General features: G+C 40.0%; 1 protein-coding gene across 3 annotated transcripts in view; it reads right to left on the bottom strand.

The window, feature by feature from the left end:
- Positions 1 to 12794, bottom strand: part of LOC106867217 (uncharacterized) — a 25857-nt gene extending 13063 nt beyond the window's left edge. Inside the window, exons 1-7 of one of the 3 annotated variants that reach the window (XR_016244063.1) lie at positions 12730 to 12794; positions 10833 to 10874; positions 10006 to 10239; positions 9575 to 9802; positions 4255 to 8059; positions 3218 to 3917; positions 2687 to 2820 (exon numbers count right to left, since the gene is read on the bottom strand). Coding sequence is in view for 1 of the 3 variants with exons in the window: in XM_089361880.1 (XP_089218006.1) it covers positions 2687 to 2820; positions 3218 to 8059; positions 9575 to 9802; positions 10006 to 10239; positions 10833 to 10874; positions 12730 to 12766 (5517 nt within the window). In the remaining 2 variants the exon portion in view is untranslated. Of the gene's footprint in view, positions 1 to 2686; positions 2821 to 3217; positions 8060 to 9574; positions 9803 to 10005; positions 10240 to 10832; positions 10875 to 12729 lie in introns of all 3 variants that reach the window. The other 2 variants (XR_016244062.1, XM_089361880.1) reach the window with 2 other exon arrangements.
- Positions 12795 to 21075: the final 8281 nt, after the last annotated feature.

Below are 21075 nucleotides of genomic sequence, written 5' to 3' on the forward strand. Positions count from 1 at the left end.
AAGTGAATAAGAGAGAGTGAAACAACCCATTGTCTTCGCCCACCACTCCAGAAATCCTCACCCCCTGTCGCTTTTGTTTTCATCACTTATTTCTAATAGGTCCAAGGTTAACGTAGACGCACCTTTCCCTAGTTCGTGTTCTAGCGGTCGTCAGCCTTGCCGTTCGTGACCATCAATGCGAACTTCAATTAAGATTGCTGCAGCTCTCTGTTGGTATTTTGCTGATATTTAAAGAATTAATTAAGTTGAATGTTGCAGCGCTACGCTCATCAGTTTAAACAAAACAACTTCAAATTGCACGAATGTAAGATGAGTGATGGGTCGGGGTGACCTAGACGGATTTGTATATAAATTTTAGATTACTCTGTAATGCGTGCATACGCGCGCGTGTGTGAGTGTTTGTGTGTGTGTTTTTACATTGTGTGTTTATGTGTGTGTGTGTATATATCTGTTTGTCTATTGTTTGTTTATCTTTGCGTGTATGTGGTTGTCATTGTGTTTATGTGTCTGTTTGTTTCTATATATATTTGTCAATGTGTGTGTGTCAGAGGGCGTTTGTGTGTGTGTGTGTGTGTGTGTGTACTTGTGTGTGCAAATGTATATCTGTGTTTGTATACGTTTGTGAAGGCGCATGGTTCAGTGGTTAGAGCGTCGGGTTCACAATCACGAGGTAGTGAGTTCGATTCCTGGATCGGGCTGTGTGTTGTGTTGTGTTCTTGAGCAAGACACTTTATTTCATGTCGTTCCAGTTCACTCAGCTGTAGAAACGATTCGCGACGTCACTGGTGCCAAGTTGCATCGGCCCCTTTGCCTTTCCTTTGGATAACATCAGTGTCATGGAGAGGAGAGGCTGATATGCATGGGCGACAGTTGATCTTCCATAAAACAACCTTGCCCGGAAGCTTTCTAGGTGCAATCCCATGGTCATTCATGGCCGAAAGGGGTCACCCTCACTCTTTTATATGCATGTGCGTCTTTTAACTACTCGCTATTGAACTTTGACGATTCTTGCTTCTAATATTGATTTTTGATACAGGAATTTTGTGCGGAAGGCTAAATTCATTATATCGAATATACTTGACTTCGAAAATCCGAAAGACAAAACTGAACTCTGGATGCAAAGGTCCGGAACAAACATAAAAACATGTTTTCATATGCCTTAATGGCTCTGCCGATTCGTCGCCTACTTGTGACTCATATTAACAAGTCACTTTAGATGCTTATCTATTAAGTCGTCTAGTTATTTGCCTACTTTTCCAAAGGTTATCATAGTTGCTGAAATTAATGTAAAGAACAAACTGCAGAATGTCTCCACCCAATGCAATGTCATGAAATCTGATATTTTATTGTCAAGTTAGAATTAATGTAATCCGATTTTGTGTGTGTATATAGCGAGTGTCAGTGCATATACACCAACTGCTGTTAGATAACTATCCTTGACAGTTATTCATAACGAAACCTTTCATCAGCGTAGGTGGGATTTAGGTTCAGATCCTTCTCCAGCGTCGCACCAACTCTGTAGATATGTTTTTTTCTCTTGAGGATTTTCTTTTGTACTTGAGACCAGTTCCTTCCACTTTGCTCTCCTTCACTAATCTGGTTTCAGAAAGCACGGACATTAAATCTTTCCAGATATTGAGCAAGGAGAACAATTCACCATTTTGATGTGTTGATGTTCTGCCTGTCTTTTCGAGTTCGAATCTTCCTGCTGAAATCAGCAAACTCCGATTCATGAACACCAACTTTCAATGCCGCAGGGCGGATGCCCAAGCTCACATCTGCAGAGTCCAGAACGACTGGTAGCAAGCTAAGGCTAACGAATTTCAAAGTTATGCTGACCAACATCTTATATGTGAATTCCACTTATCTATACCGTATTTGGACTTACCAAGACGAAAGCTGAAGACAGCACTTGGCCTGAACACTTTAGTAACATACTGAATAGACCACCAACAGCCTATGATGATTGTCATGTTGATCTTGCTACGTTTCCAAAACAGTCTGGAATGGCGTTTTTCCCAACCTGAAACATTGTCATTTGCGTCACTAAAAAGCCTCTGGTTTACATTTTGTTCTTGCTGAGTCGTACAAGCAACAGGAAAACATATTTGAAGGTAAATTTTCACCACCTGATATTATAAATTGAGAACAGAAATCTGATCCGAGTGACTTTGAAGATGTGTGAATTGTGACCATCTTCAAAAAAGGAGCAGCGAAGTATGTGGAAACTACAGTGAGACCTCTCTGTTAGCATCAATTTGCAAGAACTTATCTCACATGCTGTTGAATCAGGTCAACCAATTTTCCGATCTAATCTTGTCGGAGTCTCCAATGCGGTTTCCATCCTCAAAGAGGTACAACTTATAATTTTGTTGCCAGTCGGTTAAAGACCAAAAAAAAAAAAAAAAAGAGAGAAGGGAGCAATGGAAACCAATCTTTTTTTAAATCCTCTATGATATCATTAAAGCCTTTGATGTGTAAGAGTGAATGTACTCCTGCATTGTTCATCTGTACACACACACACACACACACACACACACACACACACACACACACACACACACTCTCTCTCTCTCTCTCTCTCTCACACACACACACACGCACACACTCAGATTATGTATGCAATTGTCAAAAACTGAGTTATGTTCGATATATTATAATAAATAGGAAGCTTGGTTTGACTTACTTCAAGCCCGGCAAATTTGTAACCTTTTGCTCCGCAATGTATTCTGCAAAACTTGATGGTCATCGTTGGTGAGGAAATTAAATCCCCTTGCATTGCTTTTATGTGTAAGAAATCCTTGAAGCATCCAATGTATTCTGTTTAGTAAAGAAACAATATTTTATAAGAGATGAGACGTAGAATGAGGCACATTTCAGGAAAAGGAAAAACAAAAATTTGTTTTGCTGCTGTCCTAAATGAATATTAAGAACTGACGGGCTGACAAAAGTGAGATGTGCTGGTTCTGTAAGAAATCGAGGCAGTCACTGTAGCGTGTGTGGTATTGCTGCAGAGCTCTTCTCTTGGAGACACTGGGTTCTGCGGTGGGGTGTGGCACCCAATACTGATTGGGAAAGAAACAATGCACTTGTCAATAAGAAGGGTTGAAATTAATGCATGCAAGATTTCACAGCTCTAGCATCACTCCTTCATAGCCGGCCAATGAACTTTCAGTCCACCCTCGTAAGTTGATCATTTTAAAATGTTAATACTTACTTGGAGTCACAATAATTGGTGTTGTTGACTGCTCTGTAGAGGGCGTTGTTGACTGTTCTGTAGAGGGCGTCGTTGATTGTTCTGTAGAGGGCGTTGTTGACTGCTCTGTAGAAGACGTTGTTGACTGTTCTGTAGAGGGCGTTGTTGACTGTTCTGTAGAGGGCGTTGTTGACTGTTCTGTAGAGGGCGTTGTTGACTCTTCTGTAGAGGGCGTCGTCGACTGTTCTGTAGAAGACGTTGTTGACTGCTCTGTAGAGGGCGTTGTTGACTGTTCTGTAGAGGGCGTTGTCGACTGTTCTGTAGAGGGCGTTGTTGACTGTTCTGTAGAGGGCGTTGTTGACTGTTCTGTAGAGGGCGTCGTTGATTGTTCTGTAGAGGGCGTTGTTGACTGCTCGGTAAAAGGTGTTGCTGTCTGTTCTGTAGAGCGTGTTGTTGTTTGTTCTGTAGAGGGCGTTGTTGACTCTTCTGTAGAGGGCGTTGTCGACTCTTCTGTAGAGGGCGTTGTTGACTGTTCTGTAGAGGGCGTTGTTGACTGTTCTGTAGAGGGCGTTGTTGTTTGTTCTGTAGAGGGCGTCGTTGATTGTTCTGTAGAGGGCGTCGTTGACTGTTCTGTAAAAGGTGATGCTGTCTGTTCTGTAGAGGGCGTTGTTGTTTGTTCTGTAGAGGGCGTTGTTGACTCTTCTGTAGAGGGCGTCGTCGACTGTTCTGTAGAAGACGTTGTTGACTGCTCTGTAGAGGGCGTTGTTGACTGTTCTGTAGAGGGCGTCGTTGACTGTTCTGTAGAGGGCGTTGTCGACTGTTCTGTAGAGGGCGTTGTTGACTCTTCTGTAGAGGGCGTCGTCGACTGTTCTGTAGAAGACGTTGTTGATTGCTCTGTAGAGGGCGTTGTTGACTGTTCTGTAGAGGGCGTTGTTGACTGTTCTGTAGAGGGCGTTGTTGACTGTTCTGTAAAAGGTGATGCTGTCTGTTCTGTAGAGGGTGTTGTTGTTTGTTCTGTAGAGGGCGTTGTTGACTCTTCTGTAGAGGGCGTCGTCGACTGTTCTGTAGAAGACGTTGTTGACTGCTCTGTAGAGGGCGTTGTTGACTGTTCTGTAGAGGGCGTCGTTGACTGTTCTGTAGAGGGCGTTGTCGACTGTTCTGTAGAGGGCGTTGTTGACTCTTCTGTAGAGGGCGTCGTCGACTGTTCTGTAGAGGGCGTTGTTGACTGTTCTGTAGAGGGCGTTGTTGACTGTTCTGTTGAGAGTGTTGTTGATTGTTCTGTAGAGGGCGTCGTCGACTGTTCTGTAGAAGACGTTGACTGTTCTGTAGAGGGTGTTGTTGTTTGTTCTGTTGACTCCGTTGTTGACTGCTCTGTAGAAAGCGTAGACTGTTCTGTCGGCATGCTTGAAGGTGTTGTTGTCTGTTCAACAGAAATGGTTGTTTCTTGAGAAGTTTTTCCTGCTGGCTCTGTGGGACATATACGTGGTTCCGAGGTAGTCGTTGGTTGAGCTGTTGAGGGCGTTGGTTCTATGCAAGAGACAGTGGTAGGAATAGTTGATTTGTCGGTAGATGGCGTTGTTGTCAATGGTGATGAGTGCATTGTAGATTGTAGTGTTGTTGACTGCTCTGCACTGGGTGAGACAGTCTGAGTTGTACAAGGCACGGTTGACTCAGATGTAGATAGCGTTGTTGACTCTCCCGTAGATGGCGTTGTTGATTTTTCTGTCGAGGTTGTTGTTGACTCTCCTGTAGACGGCGTTGTCGACTCTCCTGTATATGGCGTTGTTGACTCTCCTGTAGATGGCGTTGCTGGCTCTCCTGTAGACGTAGTTGTTGTTGTCTCTCCTGTAGATGACGTTGTTGTCTCTCCTGTAGACGGCGTTGTTGTTTCTCCCGTAGACGGCGTTGTTGTTTCTCCCGTAGACGGCGTTGTTGTTTCTCCTGTAGACGGCGTTGTTGTCTCTCCTGTAGACGGCGTTGTTGTCTCTCCTGTAGACGGCGTTGTTGTTTCTCCCGTAGACGACGTTGTTGTCTCTCCCGTAGACGGCGTTGTTGTTTCTCCCGTAGACGGCGTTGTTGTTTCTCCCGTAGACGGCGTTGTTGTCTTTCCTGTAGACGGCGTTGTTGTTTCTCCCGTAGACGGCGTTGTTGTCTCTCCCTTAGACGGCGTTGTTGTCTCTCCTGTAGACGGCGTTGTCGACTCTTCTATCGGCGTTGTTGTTGTTTCTCCAGTAGACGGCGTTGTTGTTTCTCCTGTAGACGGCGTTGTTGTCTCTCCTGTAGACGGCGTTGTTGTCTCTCCTGTAGACGGCGTTGTTGTCTCTCCTGTAGACGGCGTTGTTGTTTCTCCCGTAGACGGCGTTGTTGTCTCTCCTGTAGACGGCGTTGTTGTCTCTCCTGTAGACGGCGTTGTTGTTTCTCCCGTAGACGGCGTTGTTGTCTCTCCTGTAGACGGCGTTGTTGTTTCTCCCGTAGACGGCGTTGTTGTTTCTCCTGTAGACGGCGTTGTTGTCTCTCCTGTAGACGGCGTTGTTTTCTCTCCCGTAGACGACGTTGTTGTCTCTCCTGTAGACGGCGTTGTTGTCTCTCCTGTAGACGGCGTTGTTGTTTCTCCTGTAGACGGCGTTGTTGTCTCTCCTGTAGACGGCGTTGTTATTTCTCCCGTAGACGGCGTTGTTGTCTCTCCTGTAGACGGCGTTGTTGTTTCTCCTGTAGACGGCGTTGTTGTCTCTCCCGTAGACGGCGTTGTTGTCTCTCCCGTAGATGGCGTTGTTGTTTCTCCTGTAGACGGCGTTGTTGTCTCTCCCGTAGACGGCGTTGTTGTCTCTCCCGTAGACGGCGTTGTTGTTTCTCCTGTAGACGGCGTTGTTGTCTCTCCCGTAGACGACGTTGTTGTCTCTCCTGTAGACGGCGTTGTTGTTTCTCCTGTAGACGGCGTTGTTGTCTCTCCTGTAGACGGCGTTGTTGTCTCTCCTGTAGACGGCGTTGTTGTCTCTCCTGTAGACGGCGTTGTTGTCTCTCCTGTAGACGGCGTTGTTGTTTCTCCCGTAGACGGCGTTGTTGTCTCTCCTGTAGACGGCGTTGTTGTTTCTCCTGTAGACGGCGTTGTTGTTTCTCCTGTAGACGGCGTTGTTGTCTCTCCTGTAGACGGCGTTGTTTTCTCTCCCGTAGACGACGTTGTTGTCTCTCCTGTAGACGGCGTTGTTGTCTCTCCTGTAGACGGCGTTGTTGTTTCTCCTGTAGACGGCGTTGTTGTCTCTCCTGTAGACGGCGTTGTTGTCTCTCCTGTAGACGGCGTTGTTGTTTCTCCTGTAGACGGCGTTGTTGTCTCTCCCGTAGACGGCGTTGTTGTTTCTCCTGTAGACGGCGTTGTTGTCTCTCCTGTAGACGGCGTTGTTGTTTCTCCTGTAGACGGCGTTGTTGTCTCTCCCGTAGACGACGTTGTTGTCTCTCCTGTAGACGGCGTTGTTGTTTCTCCTGTAGACGGCGTTGTTGTCTCTCCTGTAGACGGCGTTGTTGTTTCTCCTGTAGACGGCGTTGTTGTCTCTCCTGTAGACGGCGTTGTTGTTTCTCCCGTAGACGGCGTTGTTGTCTCTCCTGTAGACGGCGTTGTTTTCTCTCCCGTAGACAACGTTGTTGTCTCTCCTGTAGACGGCGTTGTTGTCTCTCCTGTAGACGGCGTTGTTGTTTCTCCTGTAGACGGCGTTGTTGTCTCTCCTGTAGACGGCGTTGTTGTCTCTCCTGTAGACGGCGTTGTTATTTCTCCCGTAGACGGCGTTGTTGTCTCTCCTGTAGACGGCGTTGTTGTTTCTCCTGTAGACGGCGTTGTTGTCTCTCCTGTAGACGGCGTTGTTGTCTCTCCCGTAGACGGCGTTGTTGTTTCTCCCGTAGACGGCGTTGTTGTTTCTCCCGTAGACGACGTTGTTGTCTCTCCTGTAGACGGCGTTGTTGTTTCTCCTGTAGACGGCGTTGTTGTCTCTCCTGTAGACGGCGTTGTTATTTCTCCTGTAGACGGCGTTGTTATTTCTCCCGTAGACGGCGTTGTTGTCTCTCCTGTAGACGGCGTTGTTGTTTCTCCTGTAGACGGCGTTGTTGTCTCTCCTGTAGACGGCGTTGTTATTTCTCCCGTAGACGGCGTTGTTGTTTCTCCTGTAGACGGCGTTGTTGTTTCTCCCGTAGACGGCGTTGTTGTCTCTCCCGTAGACGGCGTTGTTGCCTCTCCCGTAGACGGCGTTGTTGTTTCTCCCGTAGACGGCGTTGTTGTCTCTCCCGTAGACGGCGTTGTTGTTTCTCCCGTAGACGACGTTGTTGTTTCTCCTGTAGACGGCGTTGTTGTTTCTCCTGTAGACGGCGTTGTTGTCTCTCCCGTAGACGGCGTTGTTGTCTCTCCCGTAGACGGCGTTGTTGTTTCTCCTGTAGACGGCGTTGTTGTCTCTCCTGTAGACGGCGTTGTTGTTTCTCCTGTAGACGGCGTTGTTGTCTCTTCTGTAGACGGCGTTGTTGTTTCTCCTGTAGACGGCGTTGTTGTCTCTCCTGTAGACGGCGTTGTCGACTCTTCTATCGGCGTTGTTGTTGTTTCTCCTGTAGACGGCGTTGTTGTCGACTCTTCTATCGGCGTTGTTGTTGTTTCTCCAGTAGACGGCGTTGTTGACTCTTCTGTCGGCGTTGTTGTTTCTCCCGTAGACGGCGTTGTTGTTTCTCCAGTAGACGGCGTTGTTGTTTGCTCTGTAGAAGTTGTCGCTGTTTGCGTTGAAGCTGATGTTGTTGGCGTTTGTGGAGAGGACGTTGTGGAATGTGAAACGAGCGGTGTTGTCCATTCAATAAAGCGTGTAGTTGTAGTAGTTGTTGTAGGTTTAATCTTCTCTAAAGAAGAAAAAGACAAAATATATAATGTAGGTATTATTTGAAGGCTGTTATTTTCATAACTTAAGACAATATTGACATAAAAGCGATGAACGGAATTTAAGCAAGAACTGGTTTGACGAGTCTGAGATATGATATCCGTTCCCAATGGAAAACGATTTCGCCTCACATTACACTAAGAGCAATATTCACTCATTAAAGGGGAAAATATCATGAATGTCCATTTGTTCAAGGTCTATTCGTGTGAAAATTAAAATAATCTAGGAGAAAATTAAATAATGGATATTTAATTGAAACATGGTAAATGTGTTCGTTTTGAATTGTTTGAACTTTGGTTGATTTGCTTTAAATTTGAATTTATTTCCTGATCTGAGTGAGTTCTACAATTGTGTGTTTCGTTATGGAAGTCAAAAACTCAGTTTCCAAGCATCGTTTGTTTATTTCGAATAACAAGTGTTATTATTTCCCAGGGTAACACACACACACACACACACACACACACACACACACACACACACACACACACACAAAAGCAAAAGTAAGCAAACGTTGCCCATACAAAAAGTCAACATTTAAAATTCGTATGCGTGTTTTGCGTGAAAATGAACGAGATGTGGAATCCATTGTTGTTGCAGATGGTGTTAAGAAGGCAATAGTCTATACTTGGGTAGTCGGGGACCAAGCATCACATTTGTATCGTGGAAGTCTTAGTAACGAAGTGAAGAATAATGAGTTAGATATTTAATTGTTGAATGAATGCCCTCAATTAATATTGAACAATTTTTGCGATCATTTACATTTACTGCGTGGTTAATATGGTCCCAGAGTGGGTTCGAAAACTATAAATAAGTGATTCTGATGGAAGACTGTTTACATCGAAGCCTGTTTTCGTTTAGAAATGCTTTATAATATTTTCTACTCTAGGCACAAGGCTCGAAATTTTGGGGGAGGGAGTCAGTCGATTACATCGACCCTAGTGCGCAGCTGGTACTTAATTTATTGACCCCGAAAGGATGAAAGGCAAAGTCGACCTCGGCGGAATTTGAACTCAGAATGTAAAGACAGACGAAATACTGCTAAGAATTTCGCCCAACGTGCTAACGATTCTACCAGCTCGCCGCCTTAGAAATGCTTTATAAAACGATTTAAAATCCCAACAAATTTCCTTTCTCGCTTGTAAAATTAAAATTTCTAGTTTCACGGCCGTCTGTAGCAGACGTAGATCGATCCTCGTAGCTGACTTTGGTCACTTCTTTCTGTGTAACGTTTATTTTTTACTTGTATATAAACCATGGTTTATAGCTATAGTTGCCCTCGAGTAACTTCGTACTAGCACTTACGTTCGTATTTCTTACGATCTAAAAACATATCTATGTATAATAAAACAATCAGATCTTGCCTAAATGTCTATTTGTCATCAATAGCAATAATAATAATAATAATAATAATAATAATAATAATAATAATAATAATAATAATAATAATAATAATAAAGACAAAAGAAAAAAAACTCACGGTTGAGTTCATAATAATTCCATCCTTTGTTTTTCACTTTAAGTTTGTTAGTCTGGTGTGTGGCAGAAGACAAAGAGCATTTTCGTTTCTGAGAGTTAAATTCGACAGAACGGCATTTTGGATGTTTCTGACATTCGCGTTTGCAGTTCCTGAGGTTAGTTCGTTTGAATGTATAAAAACTCTTCTTATTCTTTAAGCGGGCTCCCAGCAATGTATTTATGCCATTTACTTTTTGTTTGAAAAACAAAGACAATAAAGAATTAAAGCAAGGATATAATATTATTACTCACTCACTCACTCACACCCCATCACTCATTCACTCGCTCACTGATTGACTGACTGACTCACTGACTCACTCACTCACTCACTCAATGAATGAATGAATCAATCAATTAATCAAACAAGCTATCAATTGAATGTTTGTTACTCACAGTTCTCTAGTTGGTAGAAAGTAGTATCTTTTTCCCTCTGCAGAACTTTGGTAGAAGCATCATCGCGAAAGAGACGACATTGTTTCTTATTTCTTGTGAACTCAAAAGATCTGCAGTTTCTCATTTTACGACACTTTGAAGCACAGACTTGAGGATTTCTGCCACGCATTGTTTTCAATGGTTGACCATTAATCGAAGCACGTTTGACCTCTATAAACCAGTCGGTTGGAACTTCTACAATATACATAACATACACATGTACATACATACATAGATACAAACGTACATACATACATACATACATACATACATACATACATACATACATACATACAAGTGTGTGTCAGTGGTTAGAGCGTCGGCTCACAATCATGCTTGGGCACCGCCTTTTAGTCAAGCAAATCGACCCCGGGACTTATTCTTTGTAAGCCTAGGGCTTATCCTATCGGCAACTTTTGCCGAACCGCTAAGTGACGGGGACATAAACACACCGGCATCGGTTGTCAATCGATAATGGGGCACAAGCACAGACACACAAACACACACACACACATTCTTTCTTTCTTGCTTTCTTTCTTTCTTTCTTTCTTTCTTTCTTTCTTTCTTTCTTTCTTTCTTTCTCTCTCTCTTTCTCTATATGTAACTGTCGTCAACAGAAAACTTTCGAAGGTATATTTGTTGAAAAACAACAAAACTACCGATAAGACGACATCTTTTCGTACTGAAGCAGTTAATGACAAAGGATTATACGAGAAGTAAGTACAAAATATCAAACGGGAAAAAAAAAAAAAAAAGAAACAATAAAACGAAAATGAAAAGAAACTCACCCCTATCTTCGGTCATATGTGTATGGACATATTCGGCGGCAACTAGGGCAGAAAACGAAGATAAAACTTTAAAACAAAGAAACAGAAAGGGCCTATCTATCTATCTATCTATCTATCTATCTATCTATCTATCTATCTATCTATCTATCTGTCTGTCTGTCTGTCTGTCAGTCTGTCTGTCTGTCTGTCTGTCTGTCTGTCTGTATGTACTGATTTACCTACGTCATTACTCGGAATTTCATATCTGGATTCTTGCAGAATCTGTTAGATAAGTAACGAACTGTTAGATAAGTATTTCACTTGCAATGAACCGCTGCACATTTATTAATTGAAAAATTCGACAACATCTCTGACAGCTGTTTCGATTCCAGACCTTTATAAATTAATTACCATAATTAAAACTATTTAAAAGTCGAATCTCATCAGAGTTGGCTAAAGATATACAAAAACAGAAAAATGGGGAAGAAGTGTAAAAAAATAAGCAATAAGAATGTAAAGTAAAGGTGTAAATATGTTCATGGCGAGCGCGTATGCGCGCATGTCCATACATACACATGCGCGCACGCACACCCACATATATGTACCTGTGTGCATATGCTCGTCCACACTCGCTTGAAACACACACATGCGCACCCACACATTCGCCAAAAGTAATTCATACATACACGCTCAAGCGCTCGCGCGCACACACACACGAAAAGGTTCATATACACGTCTATATACGCATATACTCGCATGCACGCACGCACATTTCTGTTTTTTGCCTTTAGCCCTGATAATATATAGATATCCTGATAACATATAGATAATATATAGATAATATATAGATACATAAGTGTGTGAGTTTAGTTGTGTTTGAGTGTGTGTGTATGTGTATGTGTGTGTGTGTATGTGTTTCTAGATGTTAGTATAACTGTGTAAAATGGGGAAAATTATAAAATTCTTCGACAACTGCATCTAAATATACATAAATTCTATTGCGATCACATAACAAAAGGAAAGAGCGAGAGGCAGATATCGCTGTTTGCGGTAACACCCTGAGAAAGATTAGACCTGATGTCAGGCATCGTAGTATTTCAGAGTTCAACGTCAGGAAACACGAGAATTATTAAGTGCAGGCATACTTATGGACGGATGGTGTAGTTGCTTACTTATGATGTGGTGAAAATTGTATGATTCTAAATATATTAACGATGTTTGTTGTTTAAGAAAAAAGACCGATTTAACATGTAGGAGAGGTGGCGCTGGCGGTGGTTGTGGTAGTTGTGTATTATTGCAAAACTAAAATGAATGTGTTATTAAAGATAATAGTTCTCCTTTTCCCTACCAAATATGCAACACGAGCACTCCACAGACACGTGTACCCTTAACATAGTTCTCAGGGATATTCAGCGTGACACAGTGTGACAAGGCTGACCCTTTGAATTACAGGCACAACAGAAATAGGAAGTAAGAGTAAGAGAAAGTTGTGGTGAAAGAGTAGAGCAGGGTTCGCCACCATCCCCTGCCGGAGCCTCGTGGAGCTTTTTAGGTGTTTTCGCTCAATAAACACTCACAACGCCCCGGTCTGGGAATCGAAACCGCGATCCTATGGCCGCGAGTCCGCTGCCCTAACCACTGGGCCATTGCGCCTCACAACAACAACAACAACAACAACAACAACAACAACAACAACAACAATAATAATAATAATAATAATAATGATGATGATGATAATGATGATGATGATTACGATGATAGTAACAACAATAATGACAATAATAGTGATGAGGATTATGATAAGAATTAGGCGGAGGAAGATGAAAAGGGCAATGATGATGATGATGATGATGATAGCGATGACGATGATGGTGATGAAGATGATGATGATGATGATAATCACGATGTCAGAGCTCACCGACGAAGGTAAGAGTCGCGAGGATTTGCTTCAACATCTTGGCAAGCAGGACCTAAAATGGCGACGAATCTACATCTTGGCGCTCTGTTTATATAGAGTCACCTTTGGCAAAAGGATCTGTTTGTTCCCACGATTCTACCCCCACCCCGCCATCCTCCACCCATTTGCCGTGAAAAGAAGGTAGAGATCCTCTTCATTCACTACCACTAAGAACACCACCGTGTCAATCATCATCATCATCGTCGTCGCCGCCGTCGTCGTCATCATCATCATCATCATCATCATCATCACCACCATTATCACCATCATCATCATCATCACCATCATCATCATCATCATCATCATCATCATCATCATCATCACCGCCACTACAGCTATCATCATTATCTTCCTCAAATGTTAATAGAAGTATTTAATGCGTAAAACAACAACAACAACAATCCTTTCTGCTATAGGCACAAGTCCTGAAATTTGGCTGAGGGAGATAGGCGATTACATCGACCCCCTCCCCCCCAGTGTTTCATTGGTACTTAATTTATCGACCCCAAAAAGGATGAAAGTCAAAGTCGGTCTCGACGGAATTTGAACTCAAAACATAGGGACGGGCGAAATGCCGCTAAGCATTTTGCCCGGCGTGCTAACGATTCTGACAGCTCACCGCCTTAAAAAAACAATAATAATAATAATAATAATAATAATAATAATAATAATGATAAAAATGATGATGATGATGATGATGATGATGATAATGATGATGATGATGATGGTTTCTTTAGTTTACCACAGGGGCATGGATGAAGGGAACAGCCCAAGGACGGTTTACCATTTATGAAGAAAACACATGTCGATAATATTTAGTTGTTACCGTGTTTTAGTTCAAATAAAGTTAATCTAGGATTATGAAATAGGTGTCCATAAATATCTTCAAATATTTTCTAGACTTGCTATTCTTTATCTAAGCCACTGTAAATAGATACATACACGTGCATACACGCATACACACATACGTACATAATACATGCAGACATACAGATATAAATACATACATACACACACGCACACCCATATCATTTGATGTACAAAGTATAAAGATATCAACTATAAATAGTTTCTTGCTTTGGAGACGCGGACCTTTGCCTTATGTCTTTAAGCAATTTCTAGGTTCAGGGCACATTATAAAAATCTGACCAGATATATATAGGCATAGGAGTGGCTGTGTGGTAAGTAGCTTGCTTACGAATCACATGGTTCTGGGTTCAGTCCTACTGCGTAGCACCTTGGGCAAGTGTCTTCTACTATAGCCTCGGGCCGAGCAAAACCTTGTGAGTGGATTTGGTAGACGGAAGCCGAAAAAAGAAGCCCGTCGTATATATATATATATATATATTATATATATGTAGGTAAGTAGAGTTCGAATAACCGTCTAAGGGATAAGAATCTCGGACAGATATTATTCTCATAATTTTCTTTGGCTGCACCGACTGACATTGATAGCACAATATATATATATATATATATATATATATATATATATATATATATATATATATATATATACAATTGCAGCGTGGAAGGTGTTTATAAGCCATTTAAAATAATACACAAAAACCGTTAGATTGACTTCAACATTTAAATTTGATTTGTCAAAATAATTTCGTCGCTTAGAGACGCGACCTGTTCACTGACAAAATTCTGTGCTGCATACTTTTCATAAGGAAGGCGGCCTTTTTTTTTTTGTAGAAACCAAATTAGTCATTTGGGATGTTATTTCTTAGCTTTCACGGACAGTAAAAACTCCGATATGAACGATATAAGTTATAAACTGGTATAGAATTTCCAAAGTAATATATTGTTTGGGACTATAAAAAATATTTAAAAAAAAAACGAAAACTGAGTGAACATTAAATAAAAATAGCATAAAAAGTATTTTGATCTAAGCCGATCAGTTACGGCTGCTTTCTGGCGTTAATAACCTCCGGTGTAAGGTCTTAAACATGCTGGGAATTAGGATGATATATTAGTTTTAAATTTTTGGTACAAGGCCAGCAATTTCGGGGGAGGGGATAAGTCAATTTCATCGACCCTATTGCTCAAATGATTCTTATTTTATCATCTCCGAAATGATAAAAGGTAAAGTCGACCTCGGCAGAATTTGACTTGTGGAACAGTAAAAAATTCGATCTGCAATACCTATCCCATTGATAAGTACCCCTGTACAGAGTACAATTGTGTTGTATGTAGGATGAACCAACGGGTTAACTGCAAGGTTAGGAATGTAATGTATATCTTACGATGTACTGAGGGATGGTGCAGAAACATGACAACTACCCTCATTGGAGAGACTGCACGCAACATAGGAGAGCGTATAGGTGAATATTGGCGAGAGCTCAAAGAAGGAAAAGCTCGTCAGTGCTCTACCAACACACACACACAGAGGAATACAGGAACTGTACCATATTTTCGTGTCTAAGGACAGCAGCAGCACAATGGAATGAATGGATGGGGCTGCTGCTAAAAACTATGACACACACACACACACTCACACACACACGCACTGCTGCTAAAAATTATGACACACACACACACACACACATACAAACACACACATACACACACAAGGACACAAACGCATGTGCACATAAGGATACACACTTTAGAAGAACAGAATGAAGTAAGTGGAGTAAGAACATACACGAAAACGAAAAGCGCCGCTGAAGAGGTCACAGATGTGCGACGAAAAATTTCTGGACAATAGACATGAGTTTAAATAATAAAATAAGAACAGTAATAAACGAGTGAAGGAAAAATATATAGTACGTGTGTTTATTTGGCAAAAAAATGACCGTCCCAAAATACAACAATATATATATACACATATATATATAAGCATACATACATACATATACATTATATATATATATATATATATATATATATATATATATATATATATATATATATATATATATATATATATATATATATATATATATATATATATATATATATATATATATATATATATATATATATATATATATATATATATATATATATATATATATATATATATATATATATATATATGTATGTATGTATGTATGTATACGCACACACGCGTGCTTATATATTTCAAATTTGATCACCTGTAGAGGTTTTAGAAATACAGACTTGCTGGGATTAATACCATTAATCCGAGAGCTCAACTGGTAGGATTACATTTCCATAGCAATCAATGAATGCCCCCTCCTCCTCCTCCTCCTCCTCCTCCTCCTCCTCCTCCTCCTACTACTACTACTACTACTACTACTACTACTACTACTACTACTACTACTACTACTACTACCACCCAGTCAAGTACTGGGTCGATGCGATCACTTAGTCTCTGGTCTCTCCTAAAATTGTTGGCCTTCTGCCAGAATGAGAAAACACAAATCTATCTATCTATTCTATCTATCTATCTATCTATCTATCTATCTATCTATCTATCTATCTATCTATCAATCTATCTATCTATATATTTGTGTATATAGTAACCCCTCGCACTATCGCGGTCACCTATCGCGGTTTATTATTTAAGCTTACGTCGATTATTCCGTGGTGTTGTTTTGCATTTATAATAAAACAAATATATACAAATTATAAAAATGATTAAAAAAATGTACAGTACAGTACTGTTTCTACTTCGCGGATTTTCAGTGCAATCATAGGATGAATTTGATCAGATAAAATGCTTAAATAGTCTTGACTGTTAATTCTGCTATGAAGGAAAACCATTAGGCTGGCGGATTTCCAAGATACAGCTTCCCCCAGATCATCACAGATTCTCCTCCATATTTAACAGCTGGAAGAAGGTAGTCTGGGTCAAATGCTTCTTTTGGCTGTCCCCACCCGTATATTCGGCCAGTGGTCGGAAATAAGGTAAAGGATGACTCATCCGAGAAAATAACATTCTTCCACTGCTCTAGGGACCAACTCGGTAGGTTTTTACTCCACTCTAAACGCTTTGCAACACACACACATCCGGTTACATTTTTATCAGAAGACATATAATCATTGAGAGGAAGTAAGAGATCCGGTAGTTGTTGGCAGCATTGGATCCACTGCATGCGATGGATGAAGTGTTGTATGTATCTTTCCAATTCCATAGGGTCGCACATGCGAAACACATTCCTCATCATTCTCTAATTTTTTACAGGTGTCCAAAAACAGTTGTGCGAGATGTTTGGAGTTCTGATGAAAGTTTTTAAACCTTTGTTCTCGGATTTTGTTCAACCAAAGCTTTTTATCCACCATGCCGAATAACTGATTTTAGCCTGCTCCTTGGTTTATTTTGAAGGCTATCATCTCTTGAAAGAGAGCTTTGGAATCATCCCTGAACAGTTCTGATGTCAACAAAACCATTACCAAAGGACCGCTTGATATTCCGTAGAGCTACTGCGGCAGAGTGACTCAGTTTGTACTCTTACGAGAAAATCACTCAACATAGTTCGCTTGTTGTCATTTTCATAAGGTCTGTGGGTACGAATTTTGTCTACCAATATTGTTGGGAAAGAAAAAGAGTCAAGATTAAATGCAAAGTATACATAATTGAGTTTTTAAATGACTGAAATTACAAGTAATTTAGAATGCAACATTTCATGAGAAAAAAACCTAATATATATATATATGTACACATACACACACACACACACACACACACACACACACACACACACACACACACACACACACAGTTATTTCGATCTAGATAAATATTTTGGGTAGAGGAATGCCCTGTATTTTAACAGAACAAACACAGGAATGGAAATAATCATGGTTAACATTATATATTTGAGTATAGTACTAAGTATAATTAGTTGATATTAATTATAAATAATAATAACAACAACAACAACAACAATAATAATAATAATAATAATAATAATAACAACAACAACAACAACAATAATAATAATAACAATAATAATAACGATAATAATAATAATAATAATAATAATAATAATAATGATAATAATAATAATAAACTTATTATTATTATTATTATTATTATTATTATTATTATTATTATTATTATTATTATTATTATTATTATTATTATTATTATTATAGTAGTAGTAGTAGTAGTAGTAGATATTACAGCAAGTATCAATTTAAAATTCCTACCGAAAATAATTAAAATTTCATACGCTTATTGCACTCGTTAAGAGAGAAGAGAAATATGAAACACATGTTTGTTATTTAGAGGTATTTCATTGGAAATTGCTTAGCTTTTCAGCCATTTTATTTTGTAGGTCTCTAGCAAAGCGCTGCATCGTTTTATGGCGATGATCACGCTCGATTTTTAATAGGCAAACACGTTCTTTCTGTTTCTCTTCTCTTCTTCATTAGACGACTATTTTTATTAACCCTTATCTTTTCTTACCGTTTTTGTTTTATTTGTTCCAGTCATTACACTGCAGTCATATTGGAGCACCATCTGGAAGAATTTTAGAGGAACGAATCGACCTAATTTCTTATTCATTCTATCGGGGACGTAACCATAATACGTATTTACATACATGCATACATACATACGTACATACAGACAGACAGACAGGCATATGTAATATATATATATATATATATATATATATATATATATATATATATATATAGTTAATATTTTTGGACTAATGGGAATATGTTGGTTAGTGTGTTAAGTAGAACACTGGCACGGTTTGTACCACCTGGTGTCATCTGTATTTGGGGTATATTACCGTTGCATCTACTTCAGGAATTCCCCAGTGTTAGTTGAGATAATAATAATAATAATAATAATAATAATAATAATAATAATAATAATAATAATAATAATAATTGGTGAAGTAACGAGAAGATGGATTTAGTGTTAATCTTTACTTTGTACAGCGGTAGATAGAAGGGAAAGAGGATGAGAGAGGAGAGAGAGAGAGAGAGAGAGAGAGAGAGAGAGAGAGGGAGAGAGAGAGAGAGAGAGAGAGAGAGAGAGAGAGAGAGGAAATAGGGATGCTAGAAAGGGGATACGAGGACGAGAAACAAAAGAAGAAAAGGCCGTAATAAATATATAAAAACTTTCTCTCCCTCTCTGTCATCTTCTCACTCTTAATTGTCGACTTTCTCCCTTTCTTCCCTGTTCCTTCTGCCGCTCTCCCTCCCTCTCTCTCCCCCTCTCTCTCTCTCCCCTATCTCTCTCCCCCTCTCTCTCTCTCCCCCTATCTCTCTCCCCCCTCTCTCTCTCCCTCTCTCTCCCCCTCTCCCCCCTCTCTCAACCTCCTTCTTTTCTATCTGCTGCCAATATATGACCTGTGAAAGGTCACGCGTATCTGCGACTTAATTGTCAGGTCGTGTCTCCATCAATCGCTTTTTTTCAAGCTCTAATGGCTAAGTTGTTTCTGAGAAAGCCTTGAGACGTCAGAAGAAATCCGATATTCCAACTCCTATGTTGACTTACTCCCATTCTTCCCTGTTCCCTCTGCCGCTCTCCCTGTTTCTCACGTCTGAGTAATAGTGTCCTTGTTTCCATGCCGACCCCAGACCACCTGTAATATAGGCACCACATTCCTAAATGGCCAAGCTGGTTTGCGAAAGTGTAGGAAAAGCTACCTCTTTGTTTTAAGCGTTGGTGACTCGAAGTTTTAGACCTGTTTGTTCTGGGAACGTCCTTTGTCAAGGATGTAGTGCACCTTTATTAAGGATTTTCGACTGCAAATTCTTCCTAACACAGGCGTTCTGTGTACACTTTTGATGTAGTTTGTATCATCAGTCATAATGATACAAACTACATCAGAAATGCACACAGAACGTATGTGTTTAGGGGTAGTCATCTTGCATTTTACCGCCTCTGTTGTCTGCAGATTTCGTATCAACTCTCTCTTGTCCTTCAAAGCAGGAGAGAACTTGTACAGAATTAATTGAAATTTATTAGTTTCTTCGACACAATGTCTGAAATTTGGAGCAAGAAAACACCAATTATATCTTTATTTCATGTACCTGGTACTTATTTTATCGACCACAGAAGAATGCAAGTCAAAGTCGATGCCTACGATATTTGAACTAAGAACGTAAAGTACTGCGTTAGATCAAGCAGGACATTCTTTCGATACTCATCCAGCGCCTTTAATAGTAATATATGTTATGAATGTAATAATTTATCAAAGCCATTATACATGTACATGTACTTGCGGTAGGTAAACAAAATTCATAGAGCTATGAGTGATTGTTAATTTCAGTAAACAAAGGAAAAAGTTGAAAAACAAAGCAAAAAAAAAAAAAGAATAAAAGAACGAAAACAAAAGAAATAAATTGACTGTTACACAATTTATGCAAAAAAACTTTATCGCTTACGCAAGCATTTGATTCAGAATATTATTTTATGCAAGGTTGAACTCAAAACACACGCCAAGGTAGACATTTATGCGGAGACACGACCAGCTAAAGCGCACCATTACAAATCCTTTACTACCATGTTATATAAAAAGAAAACAAAACAAATAATGCAATAATACAAAGTCGTTTGTGTGTTGTACTTGTGAAAAGGACATGATGGTCGCGGGTAGAACACTTTTGATCATAAATGTGCTTGATCAACGACTCAGTCTATCAGGGGCTCTCACTCTCTGTCTGTCTGTCTGTCTCTTTCTCGGACTGTCTTTGCACAGGGTACATCCGGACTCCCGCCTTCGCCGCGAACAAGAATTAATCTTCTTTCTTTACTTCTTTGCGCCACATGGGCTCAACTTACCTCCTCTCTTCATTTGATACCAACCCCACACCACTCCATGTATATGTACATTAATCATCTACAATCAAGAAATGTTCTCGCTTTAATATTTCACAATTTATATTTCACATTTCAATATCCATTGTAATCTTGAATATTCATTAATTTGACATTTCTCAGTTGTCATAAAACTTACGATTATGCAAACGGTTTTACGTTGACATGTACAAATTCTTATCTCACATTCCTTATAGTTCATCTCCCTCCTTCTTCTCTGCTTAACTCCATTTTCCCGCAAGAAAAATTAATAGAAAAAAAGAATTCTCCTCACCCAAGGTAACAAAGAACTTACTAGATCTATTAACTAAAATATATATTATTAAAAAAAAAAATAATTAAACTGATTAGAACCGTCAGTGAAGTCATTCTTTTTCTTTTTTCAAAGGCGCAGGAGTGGCTGTGTGGTAAGTAGCTTGCTTACCAACCATATATATATATATATATATATATATATATATATATATATATATATATATATATATATATATATATATATATAGTTGGAATTTACAAAATCAAAAGACGAAGACAGGTATGTAAACAAC

The sequence above is a fragment of the Octopus bimaculoides genome, chromosome 13, assembly GCF_046866305.1.
Source record: "Octopus bimaculoides isolate indiv1 chromosome 13, ASM4686630v1, whole genome shotgun sequence".
NCBI classification, from domain to species: domain Eukaryota; kingdom Metazoa; phylum Mollusca; class Cephalopoda; order Octopoda; family Octopodidae; genus Octopus; species Octopus bimaculoides.